The 20,854-nt window shown below is 34.5% G+C and overlaps 1 protein-coding gene across 2 annotated transcripts in view; it reads left to right on the top strand.

The window, feature by feature from the left end:
- The window catches only part of LOC132427360 (centlein), a 147,496-nt gene extending 127,047 nt beyond the window's left edge, over window positions 1-20,449 (top strand). For both annotated transcript variants that reach the window (XM_060014776.2, XM_069540773.1), the window contains exons 15-17: window positions 4,959-5,144; window positions 7,633-7,710; window positions 19,758-20,449. In XM_060014776.2, coding sequence (XP_059870759.2) covers window positions 4,959-5,144; window positions 7,633-7,710; window positions 19,758-19,859 — 366 coding nt within the window. In that variant the 3' untranslated portion in view covers window positions 19,860-20,449. The remainder of the gene's footprint in view (window positions 1-4,958; window positions 5,145-7,632; window positions 7,711-19,757) is intronic.
- The last annotated feature ends 405 nt before the right edge of the window (window positions 20,450-20,854 follow it).

Raw genomic sequence — 20,854 nt, forward strand, 5'->3', positions numbered from 1 at the left:
AAAAAAATATATATTTCTGGGTTTTATATGAATGTATGTGTGTATAAATACTGTTGAACTTATTGCATTTAATATAAATTAAAAGGAAAAGAACAAGTTACGGATACACAAAACAATATGGATGAATCCCTAATTTAAAACACTACGTTAGGACTTCCCTGGTGGTGCAGTGGTTAAGAATCTGCCTGCCAATGCAGGGGAAACGGGTTTGAGCCCTGGTCCGGAAAGATCCCACATGCCGCAGAGCAACAAAGTCCATGCTCCACAACTACTGAGCTTGTGCTCTAGAGCCCATGCTTTGCAACAAGAGAAGCCACCACAATGAGAGGCCTGCACACCGCAACGAAGAGTAGCCCCTGCTTGCTGCAACTAGAGAAAGCCCACTTGCAGCAACGAAGACCCAACACAGACAAAATAAATAAATGTTTAAAAAAACAAAAACAAAAAGCCCCCACCATGTTGAGAAAAGGAAGTCAGACATGAAAGAGTACATAGTGTATTATTCCATTTAGATGACATTCTAGAATAGGAAATATTAATCTAAGATGATATAAATCAGAGCAGTGCTGTCTGGATGTGGGAGGAATTGACCTAGAAAGGAGTATCAGGGAAATTTCTTGAGTATGGAGATGTTCTATATCTTGAACAGGGTGTTGGCTGCACAGAAGCATACAATTATCAAAGCTCATTAAACTAATCACTTAAAATGTGTGCACTCTTTCATTCTAATTATGCTTCAGTTAAACAAAACATACTGTGGAAGAAAGGATTTCTGAAGCAAATGACAGAGATTCAACACATGTATAATTGGAGTCTTCAAAGAAGAAAAGGAGTGATGGAACAGGACAATTATTGAAGCTATAATCCAAAAACAATTTTCAGAAATAAAAAACTTCTAAGAACATAACATGAACCAGGGAAAATTGATCTAATATGTCATCCCCTGTTTATGTTTCAGTAAAGTTTCTGGACTCAAACAAATAAAGAATAGTGATGTAAAAAAAGTTCATGTCATGTATAAGGGGGGAAAAACAAAGATGAGACAACTCTGAAAGGCTATCTCGGCTCCAGAGCTCCTTACACGATGGCATGAAGCCTCTGTTGGAACCGCAGTGCAGATCAACATTTCCCTCTGCCTGCTCCTGCTTCCCTAAGTTTCTAATAGGTGTTGCTTCTAAGCACCCTCTCCCACACAAATCTCCACCCCACATTTTCAGGCATTCCAACCCAAGACATACCACAAAGAAACCTCAATTAATTCTGAAAAGTAGAAATAGTATAGATGACGATCTCTGAGAATAATGCAATAAAACTGCAATCAATAACAAAACTAGAAAACCAGTCACTAACACTTAAATATTAAAAAAAAAAAAGTTATTGGGTTAAGAAGGAAATGTGAACAAATTGCAGAATATTTTTAAAAGAATAACATTCTAGAATTATCAGAACCCATAGGATAGAGCTAAAACAGTGCTCAAAAAATGTATGGCCTTATATATTTACATTAGCAAACAAGAATAAATGAAAGTAAATATTCAACTGAAGAATTAAATAGAATCTGAAGATTGAAATAGAAATTAATGAATTAATGTGGAATTAATAAATGAATACAAGAGTATTTTTTTTTGGAAAAGAAAAGTAAGAAGCAATAAAATAGATTGAATCTTTAGCTTACCTAATTAAGAAAGTAGAAAGCACAACTATACAAAATAACAAGTAAGTGACAATAAACATAGACAGGGGAAAAAAATCGTGGCAGAATACTTAGTTCAACTCTGCAAATAAATTTGAAAGCCTGGATGAAATAGATCATTTTCTAGGAAAATTATGATGTATCAAAACGCCCTCCAGAACAAATAGAAAATTAAAATGATTTGCCAAAAAGGTATCTTTCTTTGCAATAAATACTAGGCCAAATTCAGATGAGTGCTACCACATCAGTAAAGAGCAGATAGATTCAATCTCATTAAAACTACTGTAAAGCATGGAAAGAGAAGATTTTTTCCAAATATTTTTGGAAGAAATGAATCAATCTCTTACTAATATACAAATTCCAGATAAAATATTAGCAAATAGAATTCAGCAGCACATCAAAAAATAATATATCACACCAAGTGGAGTTTATTCCAGTGATGCAAGGATAATTCAATACTAAGAAAATTATTTAAAATTGTATTAATAGATTTATGATGAAAAATCATATGATAGTTTATATGGATGCTAAAATGGATTTAAGACAATTTGGTTTCCATTCTTATAAGAAATAAAAATAAGATGAGTAGATAGTTACCTATATAAAACTATATTATATATTAATATATTAAGGTGTATCTTTTAGTGTATTAAAATACAGCTCTCAACTCAAAATCTGGCATAGTATTTCCTATGAAGTAGAGAGATTCCCACTAAAATCAGGAACAAGTTGAGTATGTCCATCAATATTACTATTTAATATTGTTCAGGAGGAACTTAATAATCAATTCAATAAGAAAAGAAAGAAATTAGAGGTAAAAAAGTTGGAAAATAGGGAATTCCCTGGTGGTCCAGTGGTTAGGACTCTGTGCTCTCACTACTGAGGGCCTGGGTTCAATCCCTGGTCAGGGAACTAAGATCGCACATTCCATAAGCTGTGCAGCCTAGAAAAAAAAATAGAAAATAGGAGTAAAATTATCAATATTTTCAGACATTCAATTCCTGGAAGCTAAGGAGGAATTGGCTGAAAAACTCATAACAAATAAGAAATTTCAGTAAGCTTAATATATATTAACAATCTTTACGTATACAAGCAACAATCAGTACTAGAATCAGTGCCCCCCAAAAAGTAAGAGGCCCAGGAAAAAAAAGATCTACAAAGAGAAAATTTTTAAACGATCCTCGGAAACACAAATAAAGACTTAACCAGCTGGAAGGGAATACCATGGTCTTTGATTAGGAAGACTCAACATTCTAAAATGTTAACATGATTCAAATAAAATTTAACTTGATTTAAATAAAATTACAAGTAAAATGTTTAGTGGAAGGGGATCTAGACAAGCTCAATGTGAAGTTTATGTGAAAACCCAAACAAACAAAAATTACCAAGAAAAATCTGAAAAGAAAGGTAATAGAAGGGAGATACCCCTACCGGATTATAACATTTATTATAAAGCCTCACTAATTAAAATATACTATAAAGCTTCACTAATAAGAAGACAGATGGAACAGAATAGAAAGTTCAGAACCTGACCTAAACACACATGAAATCAATGGGGAAAATATGGACTATTTAACAGGTGGTGGTGAGACAACTATGATTGTATGTAATAATTTTCTAGATGATTACAAATGGATAAAACATTTAAAACTGAAAAATAAAATCTTAAAAGTGGCAGAAAAAATCATGGTTTGGAAATGAGTATATATATATGTATATAAAATTGTGGAGAATGCTTTTTAAAGTATCACAGTAAATTTTAAAGTATCACACTAAATTCAAAAGTAAGGGCTTCCCTGGTGGTGCAGTGGTTGAGAGTCCGCCTGCCGCTGCAGCAGGCACGGGTTCATGCCCTGGTCCGGGAAGATCCCACATGCCGCGGAGCGGCTGGGCCCGTGAGCCATGGCCACTGAGCCTGCGCGTCCGGAGCCTGTGCTCCGCAACGGGAGAGGCCACAACGGTGAGAGGCCCGCGTACCACAAAAAGAAAACAAAAACAAACAAAAAAAAAGTGAGAAAGGAAAAGATTCATTTAGTACATTAAAGTTTTTACATTTTTTTCCTAGGTATAACGTACTATAATTACTGTCAGAAGAAAAATACAAAATATGAAAAAGATTAGAAATACCCAACTGACAATTATAATTTCCCTAAAGTATGAATAACTCCTATAAATCACTAAGAAAAATAGAAAAAAAAAGACAAAAGAAATATAATTATCTGTTAAGGCTGACGCTCAACTTCATTTTTAATAAGAGAAATGAAACTTTATAATATAGTGGAAAAAAAATACACTGAAAAACCAGATTGGTGTTTTGCCAGTGGTATGGAGAAACAAGTATTTTCCTATGTTCTTTGTGTAGGTGTAAATTGATACGATCTTGGAGAGAGGCAGAATTAAACAGCTTTCAAAATTACAGTTATACACACCCTTTGGTCCAGCAATTTCACTTCTAGGGATGTATCCTAGGGATGCAAAAATGTATATATAAGCACCATTATTTATTGCAACATTGCTTAAGCTGGCAAAAGATTGAGAACAACCCAAACATCTAGCTAGCCTGCTCTCAGCCCACAAAGCCAGGCATCAGGCTCCAGAGCTCTGTCCACCCAGGGTAAGAGCTACCTTTTCCTTATGCACACATAGGCATGTATTCTCAAAGGGAGAAATTAGAGACTCTTGTAGAAGCAAGCCTAGACTTTTATGATTTTTGTCAATCCTTTATTGTTGTCTTGTCTACACATAATTTAATTGCACTTTTACCCACCTGGCTTTATCAAATCCTTCCAAAGATTTCTAATCCAGTTTTAATAAAATAGGAACAACCCTCTTTATGCAGTTATATTTCATTATTTATGTAATAATTAATTATGTAACTAACCTGTTTCAACAAATATACACACTTAGGAATAAATAGATCTGACAATTGGCATCAGCTCAACTGGTGGGAGTAGTTGCGCTCTGGCATGATGCTAAGTAGCCTGCCTGCTACAAGTATTCACCATCCAAGATAACAGTTGCAAATCTGAAAGACGGATTGGAGAGATTTGGTTAATCCAGCAATTTGGTTAAGTGGTCATTTGCGAGAGCCTTTATTGCATTCTGACAATAAGTAAAGAGCAATCCATTGTGTTCCAATATAAATAAAATCAGAGTAATCCTAATAAAAAATTATTTGCTAGTATCTTCACATTTTTATGTTATGACTGCTTTTTCTTCATTTATGACTTCCATATGAGCCCACATTCTTTCCAATATGTTGCAGGCTTTGGTCAGAGAGTTACAAAGTGATGTCCATTCAATAAGGCGACAAATCAGAGAACTTAAAAAGGTGCAGAAAAACAGGGATGCTTGTAAAACCTCAACCCATAAAGCCCAGACCTTGGCAGCATCTATCCTGAACATTTCACAGTCAGATCTAGAGGAAATATTGGACACAGAAGATGAAGAAGTAAGATCACTTAAATATTTATTAATAATGGGCTTGTTACACATTGAATGTAAGTACATATTTTTGTTTTATAATTCTTAGAATTTCATCTTTAAGATAATATTAATGAAGGCAAGAATATTAGTGTACCAATGAAAGATATATCAAAAGTATTAACCAACTCAAAAAACCTTTAGAGAAATTTAACTATGTAATACAGAAGTAAGCCAGTGCACATAACCTTTAGAACTGCTTGCTTGTTATTCAAGTCAGTTATCCTTTCCTGTCTCTTCCATTTTCTATAGTTCATCATGTATCTTTTAAGCTAGTATTTTTAATTAAACCTGTTTGAATGGATTTAGTTAGCTGGGTCAGGATTGATTTGAGGATTTTTCGTCCTACATGAGATTTTTTAATGTAGTGAATATATTGGCTTTTCTAGCTAAATTCAAAGTTATTGTTGATCAAGTTATAGAAAAAGATATTTATTGCTTTAAGGTGGGGAAAATACTCCCATCTGAGTGAATTTATGTGCATATACATATAGGTCTTCAGTAGCATTTCTGTACCTCCTGAGGAGGGCACTGCATTTTTGATAGTTATTGCCTCATAAACAGCAGAATCTCATACACAGTCTTCCGTGAAACCTGTGGAGGATACTCAATCCTGTTCTATTGTGAAGTCTCTGAACTTTAATACATAAATATTAGATTTTTTATTGTTTAGAAAGATTAAAGAGATGATGGTGCTCTTAGCTTCCCCATAAATATTTGCTCAATGACTAAATAAAATGATAGACTTAAATGTTTGTATGAGAACATCCTTCAGCACCCCTCCCCCATCAGTTTCTCAAAAAATTTCTGGAATAGAGCAGATCTACAACTTGTAAAAGTTTTTAAACTGCTAAGAATTCTTAGAAAAGAGGTCAAAGGAGTCCTGCAGAGATTATTTTCATCCTATGGGTGAATAGGATAGTGAATTATCAGTTTCCTATTTTCAGCACCTATGCCACAATGTCTGTGAATTCTGAACTTTGAAGTACAAAAGCATTATGAAATATGGTATCAAATATAAGACACACAGGAAATAATAGTATCTGAGGCAAGGGTGTTAACTGTATCTTATTATGGACACTTAATTAAAATTTGATTGATAAAAAGAAACCTAACAAAAAATTAAGGTAGAGTCCTCCTCTGTTTCCTAAAAGTTTTAAAACAAACAGACTTAGCAAAATCCCTCATGTGTATATGTGTGTATACGTGTGTGTGTTCCAGATACATATTCTGGAAGACAGCATCACCGCCTTTGTGTGGTCTTAAAAGATGCCCTTGCTGGGCTTACAGATTAGAAAAAAGAACCCCCTTTGAGTAGACAAATTGGAAAAAGTTGTCCCCTTTGAGTATATTAATTAGAAAAGGATCTCTCTTGTTAGTCCCAAAGAGTAGCTAGCACATTTCTGTGAAGAAATGGCACCGTGGCCTCTGGGCAGATGCAGTTTGGAGCCAGGGATGCCAAGCACCAAAATATGCATACCACACAACCTTAAATGGAAGTCGTCCTGGAAGAAAACACACTGTTCTGTGAAGACTCAGTGCACACACCTGGATATATTTACTAGATTTAATTATAGATTGAGCTTATTTGGACTGATCCCCGCCTGCATCTTTCAGAGGTCTAAAGAGTTGAGTGACTTACCCAAGTAGAGCCCAAACCACCTGAATTTTATGCTTTAAGCTACATCGAACTCTTGTAAATTCACGTAAAACACCATGACAACCTATGCGAAGTACCTAGCCTGATACTTGGCATACAGTAAATTTCAACAAATGTTAGTTTTCCAAATCCTTCCCTTTTTGAAAAGCCCATTTTTTGCAAACCGAATCATGATTTTAACTGAATAATCAGTTGCACATGTGAATACATTATACTTTCAGAATATTTTACCTTGATAATTGATGAATTGAAAATATTTAGTGACTTAACAATACTTTAAGTTGGAGCGTCTCTTACCTATCAGCTAGTTATCGGATATTTTAAATGAGTAAGCATTTAAGTACACCAGAACCATGCATGTCCTATTTTGTCTGTGATTATAACAATTACTCCTTAATTATCTACTGATAAGTCAAAGTTTTGAGTATAAGGTTTTATGTCATCTTATGAGGGTTACTTATAAATGATTCTTCTATACAGCTCCATTTTCTTTTTCATTTTATTTTAATCACTTCCACCTCCACCTCAGTCCAGTGTGAGCTCCACTGTGAAGGCAGAAATAAAACATTCCTGAATTATATTATGAAATATAGAAATATAGCTTTATCTTCCACATGTAGGTAGATATTTATACATTAAAGAGCATCGATTTGAATATTGCCTACTTTGAAAGGACAGGCTGCTCTTTGTTGAATCTAATTCCACCAATATTTCTCTAGATTTATTCAGTATCTAACAGTATGATCAAGTTCATATAAATGAAATTAACAACAGTGTTTTTATTTTTTTCCTTCAGGAAATCGAAAGGACAAAGATCGATGCTGAAAATGACAAGGAATGGCTGTTGTACATTCAGAAACTTCTTGAAGGACAGGTATTTTGTTTTTCTACTTCATATATTAAAACTTGCAGATAAAAATTCCAAGCCGTACTTTTTTGTTACTAGATGCCTAATTTTTTGTAAACAGACACATTACTTCTGTTAGGTAAATAAGTATTCTAGTAGGTAGACAGGAAAGTTAACTCTCCATTTGTACTTTTGGACTTAACAAATGAAGCAAATGCCTTGGGAAGGAGCCAACATGGGTTTTAGCAAAGGCATTAATTAAATTATTGAGTTAACCTCTATGCTTGCTAGACTGAAAAGGATCCATTCTCTCAGCCCTCTTAGGAAAAGAGATTGTTTATTATGTGTCTTTAAAGTTAGTAGTTGATATGGACACCTGAGGAGTTCATGGGTTTCAGTGACCTTTTACTATGGACCTGTTTCCAGTCAATTCATGTTTTCCTCACAGCCAGACAGCTGTTTATTACTGTGTCTTCCTGCATTCTCTACAATATTTTCTACTGAGACCTCGAGCAGCTTGTTAGTGGGAAGTAAATATTGATTTGGCATCCTGTCAATGCAGAAAGAATGAAAAAATTTCCACCAGAGGCCCCTCAAACATTTTCCTATCGACATTTTCTGGGCCGAGTGGAAAGCTGCATAGAGGATGACAAGGCCAAGACGAGCTGAAATCCCTGAGGGGTCTATTGAGACTGCTGCTGTGACCTGTGTGATACTTTTTCTTCCCTTTCAAGTATTTTTTTAATACACATATAGTCTGTTGGGATGTGCCCCTCTTGTAAGTGATCAGGGCAGTTTATTGGCAGGTGAGAGCCCTGCTTTTCTAGTCATAGCCAACTTTTGTTTTGATATCACTGACAGCATGTAATATATTCCAAAACTTTTTCATTATAGTTCTTTTTGCTCAACTTAATTGTTGTCTGTTTTTAAAATGAACTGGATTAAAAACAGCTTAAATATATTTCTCAAAATAGCAAAAAAAAAATTTTGTTCTGTGAGTGCAGTATCTATGTTTTTGGAAAAGTCAAGAATAGGTAAATAATATATGAACTATTATTCATATTCTTAGTACCCATTTTATATATTTTTGAAACATTATCTGGAAACACTATTACTATCAATAGTAATAGAAGGTGATGGGCACTCTTTTGCCTCAAGTTGTTGAAGTGCAGATGTGCAGGTGCTGGGCAAAGCCTTCTTGCTTTTGAGAAGAAAGGCCATTTCTCAATCATGTTGCATTCCCAGCACCCAGCCCAGTGCCTGGCACATCAAAGGAGTTCAGTAATGATTGTTACAGGTTATTTTTTTAAACGTGAAAGTTATAAAAATAAACTTTGTAGTGGATTTTTTAACATTCAACTTGTAAGTATGACCTTTTAATATGGAAGTTTTATCGTCAATTATGAACATAAAAATAACAAATCGATATGTATAAATCTTTATTAAATTTTACTAAAGCTCTATTGACACCAGATCTGAGTTTTTGACTAACACATGTAGATATACATATATACATTCTATATTATCTGGATGTATGCTTATTCTGTCCAGTTATTGTAAAAAAAAATCCTGTTGAAAATGGCATTAGACTGCTTAATACTGCAGTTTGATATAGTGCCTTTTTGTGCCACTGAGCCTGGACTCTAGAATATAATTGCCTGGCAGTATTGATTTAATTGCCCAGGTTTATTTGTGGACTCCTAATTATTGACTGGAGGTAAATTTAATGGAGCAGCCTCTATGAACACTGGGAAACCGCTGCTGTTGCTGTTATACATAATGAACTCCACCATGTGCCTTTAGAGTATTTGTCAAGTTAATTTTATTCCACTGTGACAGTATGATAACATTTAAAAAGTCAAAGACTTTTTATTTTTATTACTGACAGAGGTGGTTTTGCTGATGCCTTTGAATTCTGTGAGAAGAAAAAATAGGAACTTCATTGGTTGCACTTGAATGTCACTTTATAATTACACCCAAGAGAAAAATCTATAAAATAGAAAACATCTTTTTTTTATCCTACTTTTCTTCTTTCTCAATTCTAGCAATTATATTTGTCCTGAATTTTAGAAAAGGTTTTCTTTGTCCACCAGCTTTTGGGAGTCTAAATTATGCTCACAGGATTGTGAGGGCAAAAGTATAAATATGTTCATTCATTTGTTTTGTTTAGTTTATGGCATGCAGCTCCGTGTACCTGAGGTTACACGATCTTGAAGCTGTGGAATAATTGAGCGCATTCCCTGAAAAGAACCCTAATTAATTCAGTATTTATATTTGATGATTAAAATATTTTGAAAATAAAATTATAAGAAAACTTCCCTTTTATGTCCTCCCTCTGTGTTGGGTGGTATATGTAATGGAATTCTGACGTCATAGGAGTGAATCTGGCCTTGTGGTTTTATCTTTTGTTTAAGGATTCGGCCACAGAACTATTTTCTCTTAAAGAAAATTTTCTCTACATTCATTGGATTAAAATTTATATAAATAAGATATTTACCAGAAAATAAAAAGCTGTCCTGCCATGTGGCAATATGGGCCCGCACAATAGTATACCTACTGGTACTGTTAGCCAGAAGTGCATGAGAATTAAAAGGTCTAAAACCTTAACTTATCTATATTTAACACAGAATGTAATATTTGTCCTCCTTTCAAGTGGTCCTGATACAATTGGTAATTTTAAGTGTTTGATCTTTATCTGCATCTAACCTTTGTCCCCACAGATTTCTAATAATAAGAATCACACTTAAAAAAAGTTGTTCTAATACCTACTTTCATTTTTTATGGCATAGCTGCCTTTTAATTTCTTTGAAGATTTTTACTTGTATTAATTCCTCTTTTTGCATTATTACATTTTTTAAAACTTACAGTTTATGGCAGAGACAAGCAAGCAAATTAATGATTATAATAGGGTGGGAGAACCACCCAAAATTAGTTTTTCTGTGTTTTAGGACATGGGAGAAAAAAAAACAGAAATAGGAAAAGTAGACTGGGACTAAACAATAAACACCTTTGAGCAGGAAAGGGATGTAATCAGAGTTGTGCTTTAGAAAGATACATGAGATCAGCATGTAGGATGGTTTGAAAGGATAAGAGACTGGGAGCAAGAAGGTAGTCAAGGCAAAAGGAAGTGGGGGCCTGCATGTACCCTCACTATAAAAATAGGAAGGACGAGATAGATGTGACCCACTTTATAGAAACTGAATTCATAGCAGTACTGAGATTAGATGAAGGGGTCAGAAAGCAGAAACCAAAGAGAGGTGAGTTTAATACCTTATATGATGAGAAAGATGATGATACCTTTAAAAGTTTTAGGGATCAAAAGAGGTAGATCAGATTTGGTAGAGAGAGATGTCGGTGATTGAAGCCATAAAAAATTTAGTTGATACACGTCAATAACAGTATTCAGGGACTCACAGTTTTTCATTAGTTCATCCCAACCTGCTGTGCGGCTTTTCTCAGTGAAATCTAACCATTTAAGAACACATTTCAAACTCTTACAACTCAACAACGAAAGAAAAGAAACTGATCTGAATAGTCATTTCTACAAGGAGATATACAAATAGCCAATAAGCACATGTACGTATGCTCAACATCAGTAGCCATTAGGGAAATGCAAACCAAAAACCAAAATGAGATACTACTTCATACCCAGTAGGATGGCTATAATCAAAAGGACAGACAATAGCAAGTGTTGGTGAGGATGTGGAGAAATTAGAACCCTTATACATTGCTTGTGAGAAGGTAAAATGGTGCTACCCTTGTGGAAAACAGTCTGGCAGTTCCTCAAAAAGTTAAAAGTAGAGATTATATGACCCAGCAGTTACACACTTAGGTATATACCCAAGATAAGTAAAAACATATGTCCATATAAAAACTGCTACATAAATGTTCATAGCAGCTCAATGATAGTTCATAATAGCTCAAAAGTGGAAGGAATCCAAAGGTCCATCAACTGATGGATGGATAAACAAAACATGGTATTTGCATACATGAAATATTATTCAGCCATGAAATGGAATGAAGTACTGATAGTGCTACAACCTGGAAGAACCTTGTACACCTTATGCTACGTGAAAAAAGCCATACACAAAAGGTAACTTGCCGTATGATTGCATTCTATGAAATGTACAGAATAGGCAAATCTATCAAGACAGAAAGTAGATTAGTAGTTGCCAGGGGATAGGGGAAGAGGCAGCATGACTGCTAATGGGTATAGGGTTTCTTTTGGGGTGATGAAAATGTTCTGGAATTAGATGAAGGTGATGTTCTGGAATTAGATGAAGGTGATGGTTGTATAACCTTGTACAACCAATGAATTATACATTTTAAAATGGTGAACTTTACGTTATGTGAATTATATCTCCATTTAAAAAATGAATTCCTTAATATGAGGCACAGTGAAGAAGAATAAAAAGAATACCTTTTTATTTTTAAGTAAATCCAATTAAGTTGTTTAGCAGCCAGAAACTATTTATTTTTTAATTAAAAAAATTTAATTTTCAAAATTTATTTTTGGCTGCGTTGGGTCTTCATTGCTGTACATGGGCTTTCTCTTGTTATGGCAAGTGGGGGCTACTCTTCATTGCGGTGCATGGGCTTCTCATTGCGGTGGCTTTTCTTGTTGCGGAGCACGGGCCCTAGAGCACGGGCTTCAGTAGTTGCGGTGCACAGGCTCAGTAGTAGTGGCGCATGGGCTTAGTTACTCAGCAGTATGCGGGATCTTCCCAGACCAGGGGTCGAACCCGTGTCCCTTGCACTGGCAGGCGGATTCTTAACCACTGCACCACCAGGGAAGTCCCCAATTAAGTTCTTATATCTCATGTGCTATGTCCCCCACCATTAGCAGGGACTGCATTAAATGCATTTGAATTTGAATTTCTGTCTACTGGCCATAACTATGAATAAATGAGGTAAATTATTTTATTTCATACTTAATATGTTTCTTTTCAATTGACAAAGAAGGAGCTGTCCCTCTATCATACTCTAGCTGATATTACTTTCTCATATATGCAAGCAAAAAGGAGTCAGTTATTTATACTCTGCCCTCTAAGAGGTATTGTTTATTTGTTCTGTCCATTCTGATCCTCAAAATTAAAATTATAGTAAGGATTACTTAGTTTTGTTTTCAGGCCTTAATAATACCTGAAACAGTCTTTTGTACTTGTGATTTTATAAAGTAAGTGGAAGGAATTAGTGGAGATAAAATTGAACCCAAGCTGTGAAATCCATTTTTAAAACGTGTATTGAGTGTCTACTGCATGTAAGGTAATGTTTCAGGTTTGGTGGTATAGCAGTGAACAAGAGACAAAAATCACTACCCTCATGGAGCTTACATCTCTGGTGATGGAGGGCAATGAAGAAATAGTTAAAATATATAAACTATGAAAGTTTTTAAACAATTAACTTGAACAGAATTATGGGTATGTATATTAAAATATGTATACTTGTATAAAACAAATAATATACAGTTATAACCCCAATATGGTTCTTTACTAGGATTTATATAAAAAACACTTAGCCAGAAATGGCTAGAAAATGTGTCTTGATCTTGTTTTGTTGTTGCCTTATTCTATGTTGTTTGTTAATCCTTTTCTAGATTTCATTCAGTCCATTTTCATCCACTTTGTGTAGATCATTTTCTTGTATTGGGACCATATCAAAAATTCTTTCTGCCTTCAGTTGTTGATAATTGAAAGTATAGACTTTGATCGATGTTTTTTCTTTAACTTTAGATATCCCTGTTCCTATTAGTTGCTTCAGATCTTGCAAACGGTGAAATTTTAAATGGCTCTTTCCCCAGTGCCCTTTCTGCAAAATATGCTTACCTTCTATAGATGCTTTGCAATATGGCAGTGAGAAGGTTTTATAAATCTCCCTGGCTTTTGTAAATAGAATAACTTCCAGTCTGAAGGTTAACAGAAAGTTTCTCTTTACAGCCCTGAAGACATTTACTCTTTTGCTTTCAGTGTTGCACTTACAACACACTGATAACACGCACATACTGCAAACTCCCACACTCACTCTCTCCACACACGTAAACCCACACAGTCACCCACATACACTTACTCCTCACATCCAACTGAAGTAGCAAAAGTTAAAAATTCTCCATTCAGAGCCTTACTGGGATTTCTTTTTTTAATTTAACAAATTAAAGCCTACTTTCATGATACCAGAAAAAAGACATGTCATTAAAGTTAAAAGGTAAATTTTATGTGTATTTTACCACTATAAAAAATTGCAGGGGGCGGGCTTCCCTGGTGGCGCAGTGGTTGAGAGTCCACCTGCCGATGCAGGGGACACGGGTTCGTGCCCTGGTCCGGGAAGATCCCACATGCCGCGAAGCCACTGGGCCTGTGAGCCATGGCCACTGAGCCTGCGCGTCCAGAGCCTGTGCTCCGCAACGGGAGAGGCCACAACAGTGAGAGGCCCGCGTACCGCAAAAAAAAAAAAAATTGGGGGGAAATGAAAGGAAAACAAATTATAGCCTTCACCAAAGTTTAAGAATAGCAGATATAGACTTCAATATTCAGCTGAACACCAAGACAGATAGATAGGTAGAAGGATAGATAGATAGATAGATAGATAGATAGATAATGTGCCAGAAATATAAACAACATTTAGGAAACTTAGCTCACAATTCAATGCCAGTTTTAAATTATAAATAAATTGTTCTTTCTGATACCTTACTTGGTTATTTTAACAAGTTCAATCTTTTAATTACAAGATAGTAGAGTGGATGTATAAATATTTATATATTACAAATTTTCCATCTTTAATTTTATAATAATCAGACTACATTAGTTTCTTACTAAACTCAAAATCTCACTGAATCATATCCTTTGTTAAAGCAGGTATAATACATAAAATTTAATATCTTTACTTTGAGTACAGCTCTGCTAAAGTCAATTTTTATTTTTATATTTTATTTTATTTATTTTATGTTTTTAACATCTTTATTGGAGTATAATTGCTTTACAATGGTGTATTAGTTTCTGCTGTATAACAAAGTGAATCAGCTATACAAAATATACAAGCAGCTCAATAACAAAAAAACAAACAACCCAATTCAAAAATGGACAGAAGACCTAAATAGACATTTCTCCAAAGAAGATATACAGATTGCCAACAAACACATGAAAGGATGCTCAACATCACTTATCATTAGAGAAATGCAAATCAAAACTACAATGAGAGGCCACAACAGTGAGAGGCCTGCATACCGCAAAAAAAAACAAACAAAAAACACTACAATGAGGTATCACCTCACACCAGTCAGAATAGCCATTATCAATTTTTATTTTGAAAGCAGTATCTTTTGGTAATAGTTTTCAAACCAAAAATAAGAATGAAAATGGTTAAAATGTTAATCTTGTCCTTTAGATTTAAAGAGGTACTCTTATTTCAATTTTTTTCTTTCAATACAAAACTTTTCAGTTTTATACTATTAAGAGCACATTCCAGTTAGTGCTGATGCTATAAATTATCTGTATGTTTCACACTTATGGACTTGAGGCTTTGTTATTCTTCCAACATAGCTCTCCAACATCTGCAACTATCATTCATATCTTACCTTTATACAGAAACACCTCTAAATGAAGCCATAATTATTGTGAGTGATAAGTTTCAGGTTGTGTCACTGGCACACCACTTTCTAAAGGCAAACATCTGTAGGCATTTACATATAAGAGAAGCCTAAAATCTGAAGTCAGGGGAAGTCCTTCCAGTAAGAGAAGTCACCTTTGACAACAGGGACAGCCAGCATGACCAGGAAGACCCACTTTAAGATTACAGTATAGACCAAGCAAAACTCACAGTTATTCCGATGCCCTAATTAAATTCCCATTCCAAGAAATCTCATGCAGTATCAGCTCTTCCCCTGTCCATTTTTCCCCTTGTGCTGAAGAGTTCAAGCTTGTGTAACTGCAATGACATAACTAAGAGTATCACTTCTTTTTTATGCAAGAGAATAAAATTATGCAGAAAGTCCAGCAGACTTTCTGGACTTCATAGGCCCCGGCACATGCCATCCGAGATGAAACCCAAGGCAACGTAATTGTTGGGTTTGTTGTTTCACGTATATTTATTTGATGGGGCAAGTGAGAAAAGATCTCTGCTGTTGGCTAGTCAGGTTGCCACTTCAATCCAAATCCAAAATCCTGTCAGTAAAAGAACGGTTGTGCTTTCTTCTGTATCTGAGGGAGTTCCCTCCAGAATGCAGAGAGAGAGAAAGGAACAGACTCTATGCTGCCTGTACGAAATAAACCTGCACTTAATCTAGACTCTAAAAAGTTCAGATTTCCTCATCTTCTTAGTGTTTTTAAAACATTTTGCAGTTCTAAAAAATATGGCAAACAAATAAGCAAACAATGCAAATTTTTAAAGCACTTCCTGAGGCATTTTATGTATTAAATATAGTTTCAGTGGTAACTCTATCTATATGCTGAGAATTGCTATTCATATGGTACCATAGGATTTCGAAGAGCTTTCTTGAGTCACTGTAGATTAAATTATATTCCACTTAGTCTTCAGATTAACTATAATTTATGAGATTTAAGTTATTGATAATCTATGTGATATAAGTGATTACTCTCAATTAACTAAAAATAACCAATTAACTAAAAATCCCATTTTTTAACCTTTCTCAAAAAACAAAACTTTTTGTTAATTCATCCTTCACTAATCAGAAATTTTTATCTGTACTATGAAAAAAGTTTGTGAAAAATGAATAGTGTAAAATTGGTAAGAGAGGCTATTTTCAAAACCAAGGCTGTTAGTGTATTTATTATTTGAATATGTATTGAGTCTGCTCCATAAGTAAGGAACTATTCGTAAAATAGAAAGGAGATCTACCAAAATATTTTGGTTAACAGTTACTTTGTTATTTTATTCATTTGAAAACAATAAGTATATTTTATGAAATAAGTATGTTTTGTGAAATGTTTATTTTTTTAATTTATTTTTTTCAAGTATAGTTGACTTACAGTGTTGTGATAATTTCTGCTATACAGCAAAGTGATTCAGTTATACACACATATATATACATTCTCTTTCATATTCTTTTCCATTATGATTTATCACAGGATATTGAGTATAGTTCCCTGTGCTATACAGTAGGACCTTGTTGTTTATCTTATGAAATGTTTTATAATTCTGACTTTTCCTTAGTCTTCCTCTAACTTTGTTTTAATTATTAACTGTTCCATCATAAATTATATTAATTTTATATTATTACAGAATTACAATTGATCCTTATATATTAAAAAAAAATTTTTAAGACCAGTTTGAAAGCTGGTTGCCAATGAACTACAATTCATAAACAGAAAGTAGAACACTGGGTTTAGAGGGGGAAAAAGTAGGAATCTTTGTATTTAAAAGGAAAATAGAAAAGTTGGATTAAAATAGATAAAGAACCATCTCCAACTACCTTGTAAGATATATGAACTTTTGTCTAATGTTATATAAAGGCAGATACTAATCTTTTTCTGACCTATTTGTAGAGAAAAATAGAAGAACCTACAAGGGCAGATGGATGTGCACAAATCATGCATCTTGATTAAAGGATGGGTTGCTTTTTGAAATGCATGAAGTGTTAGGCTCTGTATGAAGCTTACAATCCAATATAACAGGTTTGACAAACAGTTGTGTTTAACTGTGGGGCTTTTCGTTTTTATTGGGAGGCTGAGGAAAAGAATAAAAGGGGTTGTCAGCAATAAATTAGTAAATGGACCTCATGTTCCACTTTGGAGGCTTCCTGGAAGAGAGATTCTTCGAGATAAGAAGAAGCCAAATGTCCAAGTACATGACATGCTGAAATTGTTCTGATCACAAGATAATAAGAGTAGGTTTAGTTTTTAACTTGAACTGTGCAAATAAGATGATTAACGTCAGTACATTGTGGCCTGGTAAAAGTGCTGTGACATTATTATACAGGAAATCATAGAGCCAGCATGTTTCCCAAAGTGTATTCCATGGACCACTAGTTCCACATGATAAATAGACTATGAGAAAAGTGCGGACAAATGAATTTAGAAACAGGGTATTACATTGCCCTCTTGGAGAAACACAGTACCATTAGCACCTTAAAGTCTCTAAGAGATCCTGAAATAAAATAACATTTTAAAGTTTGCTTTCTTTCCCAAACTTATTTGATCAGAGAACCCTTTTTTCTTAGAACAACTTTTTTAAACACTCATTTCTGCTTTTGCTTCTACCAGGAAGAGATGGGAGGTTATTCTCATCTTGTTTGTTTGCTCTTTTGTTGGAATGCATATGGTACTGAGTGCCATAGTCAAAATAAAAGAAAGTTACCTGGTAGTTGAGCCTTGGTGTGTGTGAGTATTCCTTTAACATCTAATGTTAATGCCCTGAGAATTTAAATTGTCTCGTTTGTAAAACTGGCAGTTTCACCAAATATAACTGTTTTCTGCATCCCAGAGGGCAATTTTCTCAAAGTAAGGATTTGCAGTGAGTATCATTATCTTCCAGAAGGGAATCTAATATATTTTTTCCTTGATTCTATGATGCATTTCCTCATGTTTTCACGTTTCTGAAATTGAAATGCCTATGCAATTTGTGTATATTTAATGTGATAGGTTTCTTTTTTCCAGAAAAAGCTGTTTTTAAGTCAATGTGGGTATCTTATATTCACCTGTATCTTAAGAAGTGAAGAAATGTGATATTTTTGTATCTTATGCTTTATTTAGTGGTAAGTTTCAAGTAAGACAAATGTCTAAAACTCTTGACATAGACTATAGATAGAGTCTATCCTGACATAGACTCAGAGTATCTTAAGGAGAAGTCAATTTATTATAAATATAAGAAGGAAGTTAAGCTAGAAAGCTACTTAAGATATGAGGCAATTCTATGGACCAACACCGGTCTCTATATTTTCTCCATGGCCTGCATAATCTGTTTGTGCCTTTTGGGCCTGTTTCACTGCCCAATCTGTTTCACTGCCACTGGCCAGTCTTTTCTCTTTTTCCCAGTTTGCATTCAGAAAAGAACCATTATGCTGGGTTTAGCTAAATATAGTAACAGCTGAGCATAGCTGATCTGAGCACAGCTGAACAACTCACACAGCGGACATCAGGCTGATTTTGTTCAGATGCTGACCAGTGTTGCTGTCTGTCGGTGGTTGTCCTAGCACAAAGAAGGGCCTGACTCTACATCCCTGTAGGGAAGGGGACTGGGCTTGATAAGGATTCTCGTTAATATATTCAGGGAGACAAAAGTAGTCTTTACTGGTTAATCAAAAAGACAATTCCAAAAATAACTTAATGAACTTCTTGATTGTTATAAACCTTTTATATGAAAATAGATAGCTAGGAAGGAGGATAAAAGGAAGTCGGTAGGCTTTGGGAGGTAACTGGGCAACATTTAGGATTTTCTTTCACTTATAACCCATAAGTGTATTGTGTGAGTTCTACGGGCACCTCAGTGAAGCACAGGGAACGATAAAACTTTACCAGAAAAGTTATATAAATTATGAAATTTAAAAATGTAATCTATATTTCATAAACTTAGCAGTTTGCAACATGTGTATTACACTTTGATATGCCAAACTTTTCTATAACAACTTAATCAATGGATATACTTTTGCCATTTTTTTTCCTCTGAAATTTCACCCTACAATTCTTGAGATGTTCAGCTCTAACACAGACAAGTGTATTGATAGTTCTTTCTCACTCTTTTATGAGTGATGAACATACAGTACTACTGTGGGCCTCTGGGCCCTAGAGAGGACTGTAACCTGCTATTGATCAGCTGACTGAAGATAAATGGCTTAACTGCTTGTATTGCAGATTACAACATTAGCATGGTCAGTAAACCATGAATTGTTCAATAAGGCGTTTATCTTTTTTCATTTTACTTCTGCTCCTTTATCATTTTTATTATAAAAGACAAAATTACCCACACTAACCAACAAGATCAGTTGAAAAGAGACCCAGTAGGGTACCATTATGGGTGCAAAGTTGCAGACAGCTGAGTTCTAATGGTTTAATGATATTTAGTATATATTTCTGAACTGAAGAAAATATAGAGTTTTCATCTTTTTTTCTGTGTTTCTTTTACAGCTTCCTTTGGCCACATATTTACTAGAAGCAGTACTGGAGAAAATAAATGAAAAAAAGAAACTAGTTGAAGAATATTTTGCAATTTTGAAAGATATTAGATGATATTATGATTAAGAACATTTTTTCAAACGTGAAAACTTTATGTGGTGTGATCGGAAAACATGCATCGCAGTCCTGATAACAGTATCTGCTCCAACTATCAATAGTCAGGGTCAATACCAAAATAGAAGTCTGTGAAACCAATTAATTGCTGCACAAGTGAAACTAATTAAGTGCACAGCCATTTAGAAGGAAATAGTGTAGCATTTGATTGTTGAATACAAATATTGCCACAAATCAATGCAAACTTGAAAATGATATTCTTTCCAGTACATTAGAAGGAATTAGAACAAGCTTGGCATACACAAATTGGTCTGAATATCAAAAGAAAAAAGTGTGAACTGAGGATTTAATGTTCTGAGTTTTATAAAGAAACTACACTTTTTATGTAAACCTGCTATAAATGGCCGTAACTCACCTGATAAGCAACACATTTGTATTGTAAGCAAATATAAAGTAAAGCATTATCATATTATATTAAGGATGAGCATTTAATGAAATAAATGGTGTGGTCCAATTGTATCTATTATCAGTCTACTGGATTATATAGGAGATATTGTATTTTCCTAGAACAGTTCAGCAAAAATAAAAACATTTTCTCCTTTGCTCCCTCTTTTTTTTTTTTTTAACTCACAGTATTTTGTGTGGTCATATAAATTAGCAAGGGCCACAAACCCAGTGTATTAGTTAGGCTAGTCCTCACAGTGTGCTAATTAAATTAAATTCTTAACAATGGGCATCCATCCTTATTTAGATTCCCGAACATTCCCAAGCCATTTCTCGTCTTTCTGTGTTGCTGCCACACCTGACTTTTTGGTTCTTCCAATTCACCAGACTTGTGCCTGCCTCCAGCCTTTGCCCTTGCTGTTCTCTTTGTAGAATACTCTGTACTCTTTTCTTATGACTGGCTCCTGCGTATCATTCAGGTTTGCATTACATATTTCCTCAAAGAAGCATTCCCTGGCCATCTTGCTATTAATTTCCTTTATAACACAAAA

The sequence above is a fragment of the Delphinus delphis genome, chromosome 6 (genome assembly GCF_949987515.2).
Source record: "Delphinus delphis chromosome 6, mDelDel1.2, whole genome shotgun sequence".
Classification (NCBI taxonomy): Eukaryota; Metazoa; Chordata; class Mammalia; order Artiodactyla; family Delphinidae; genus Delphinus; species Delphinus delphis.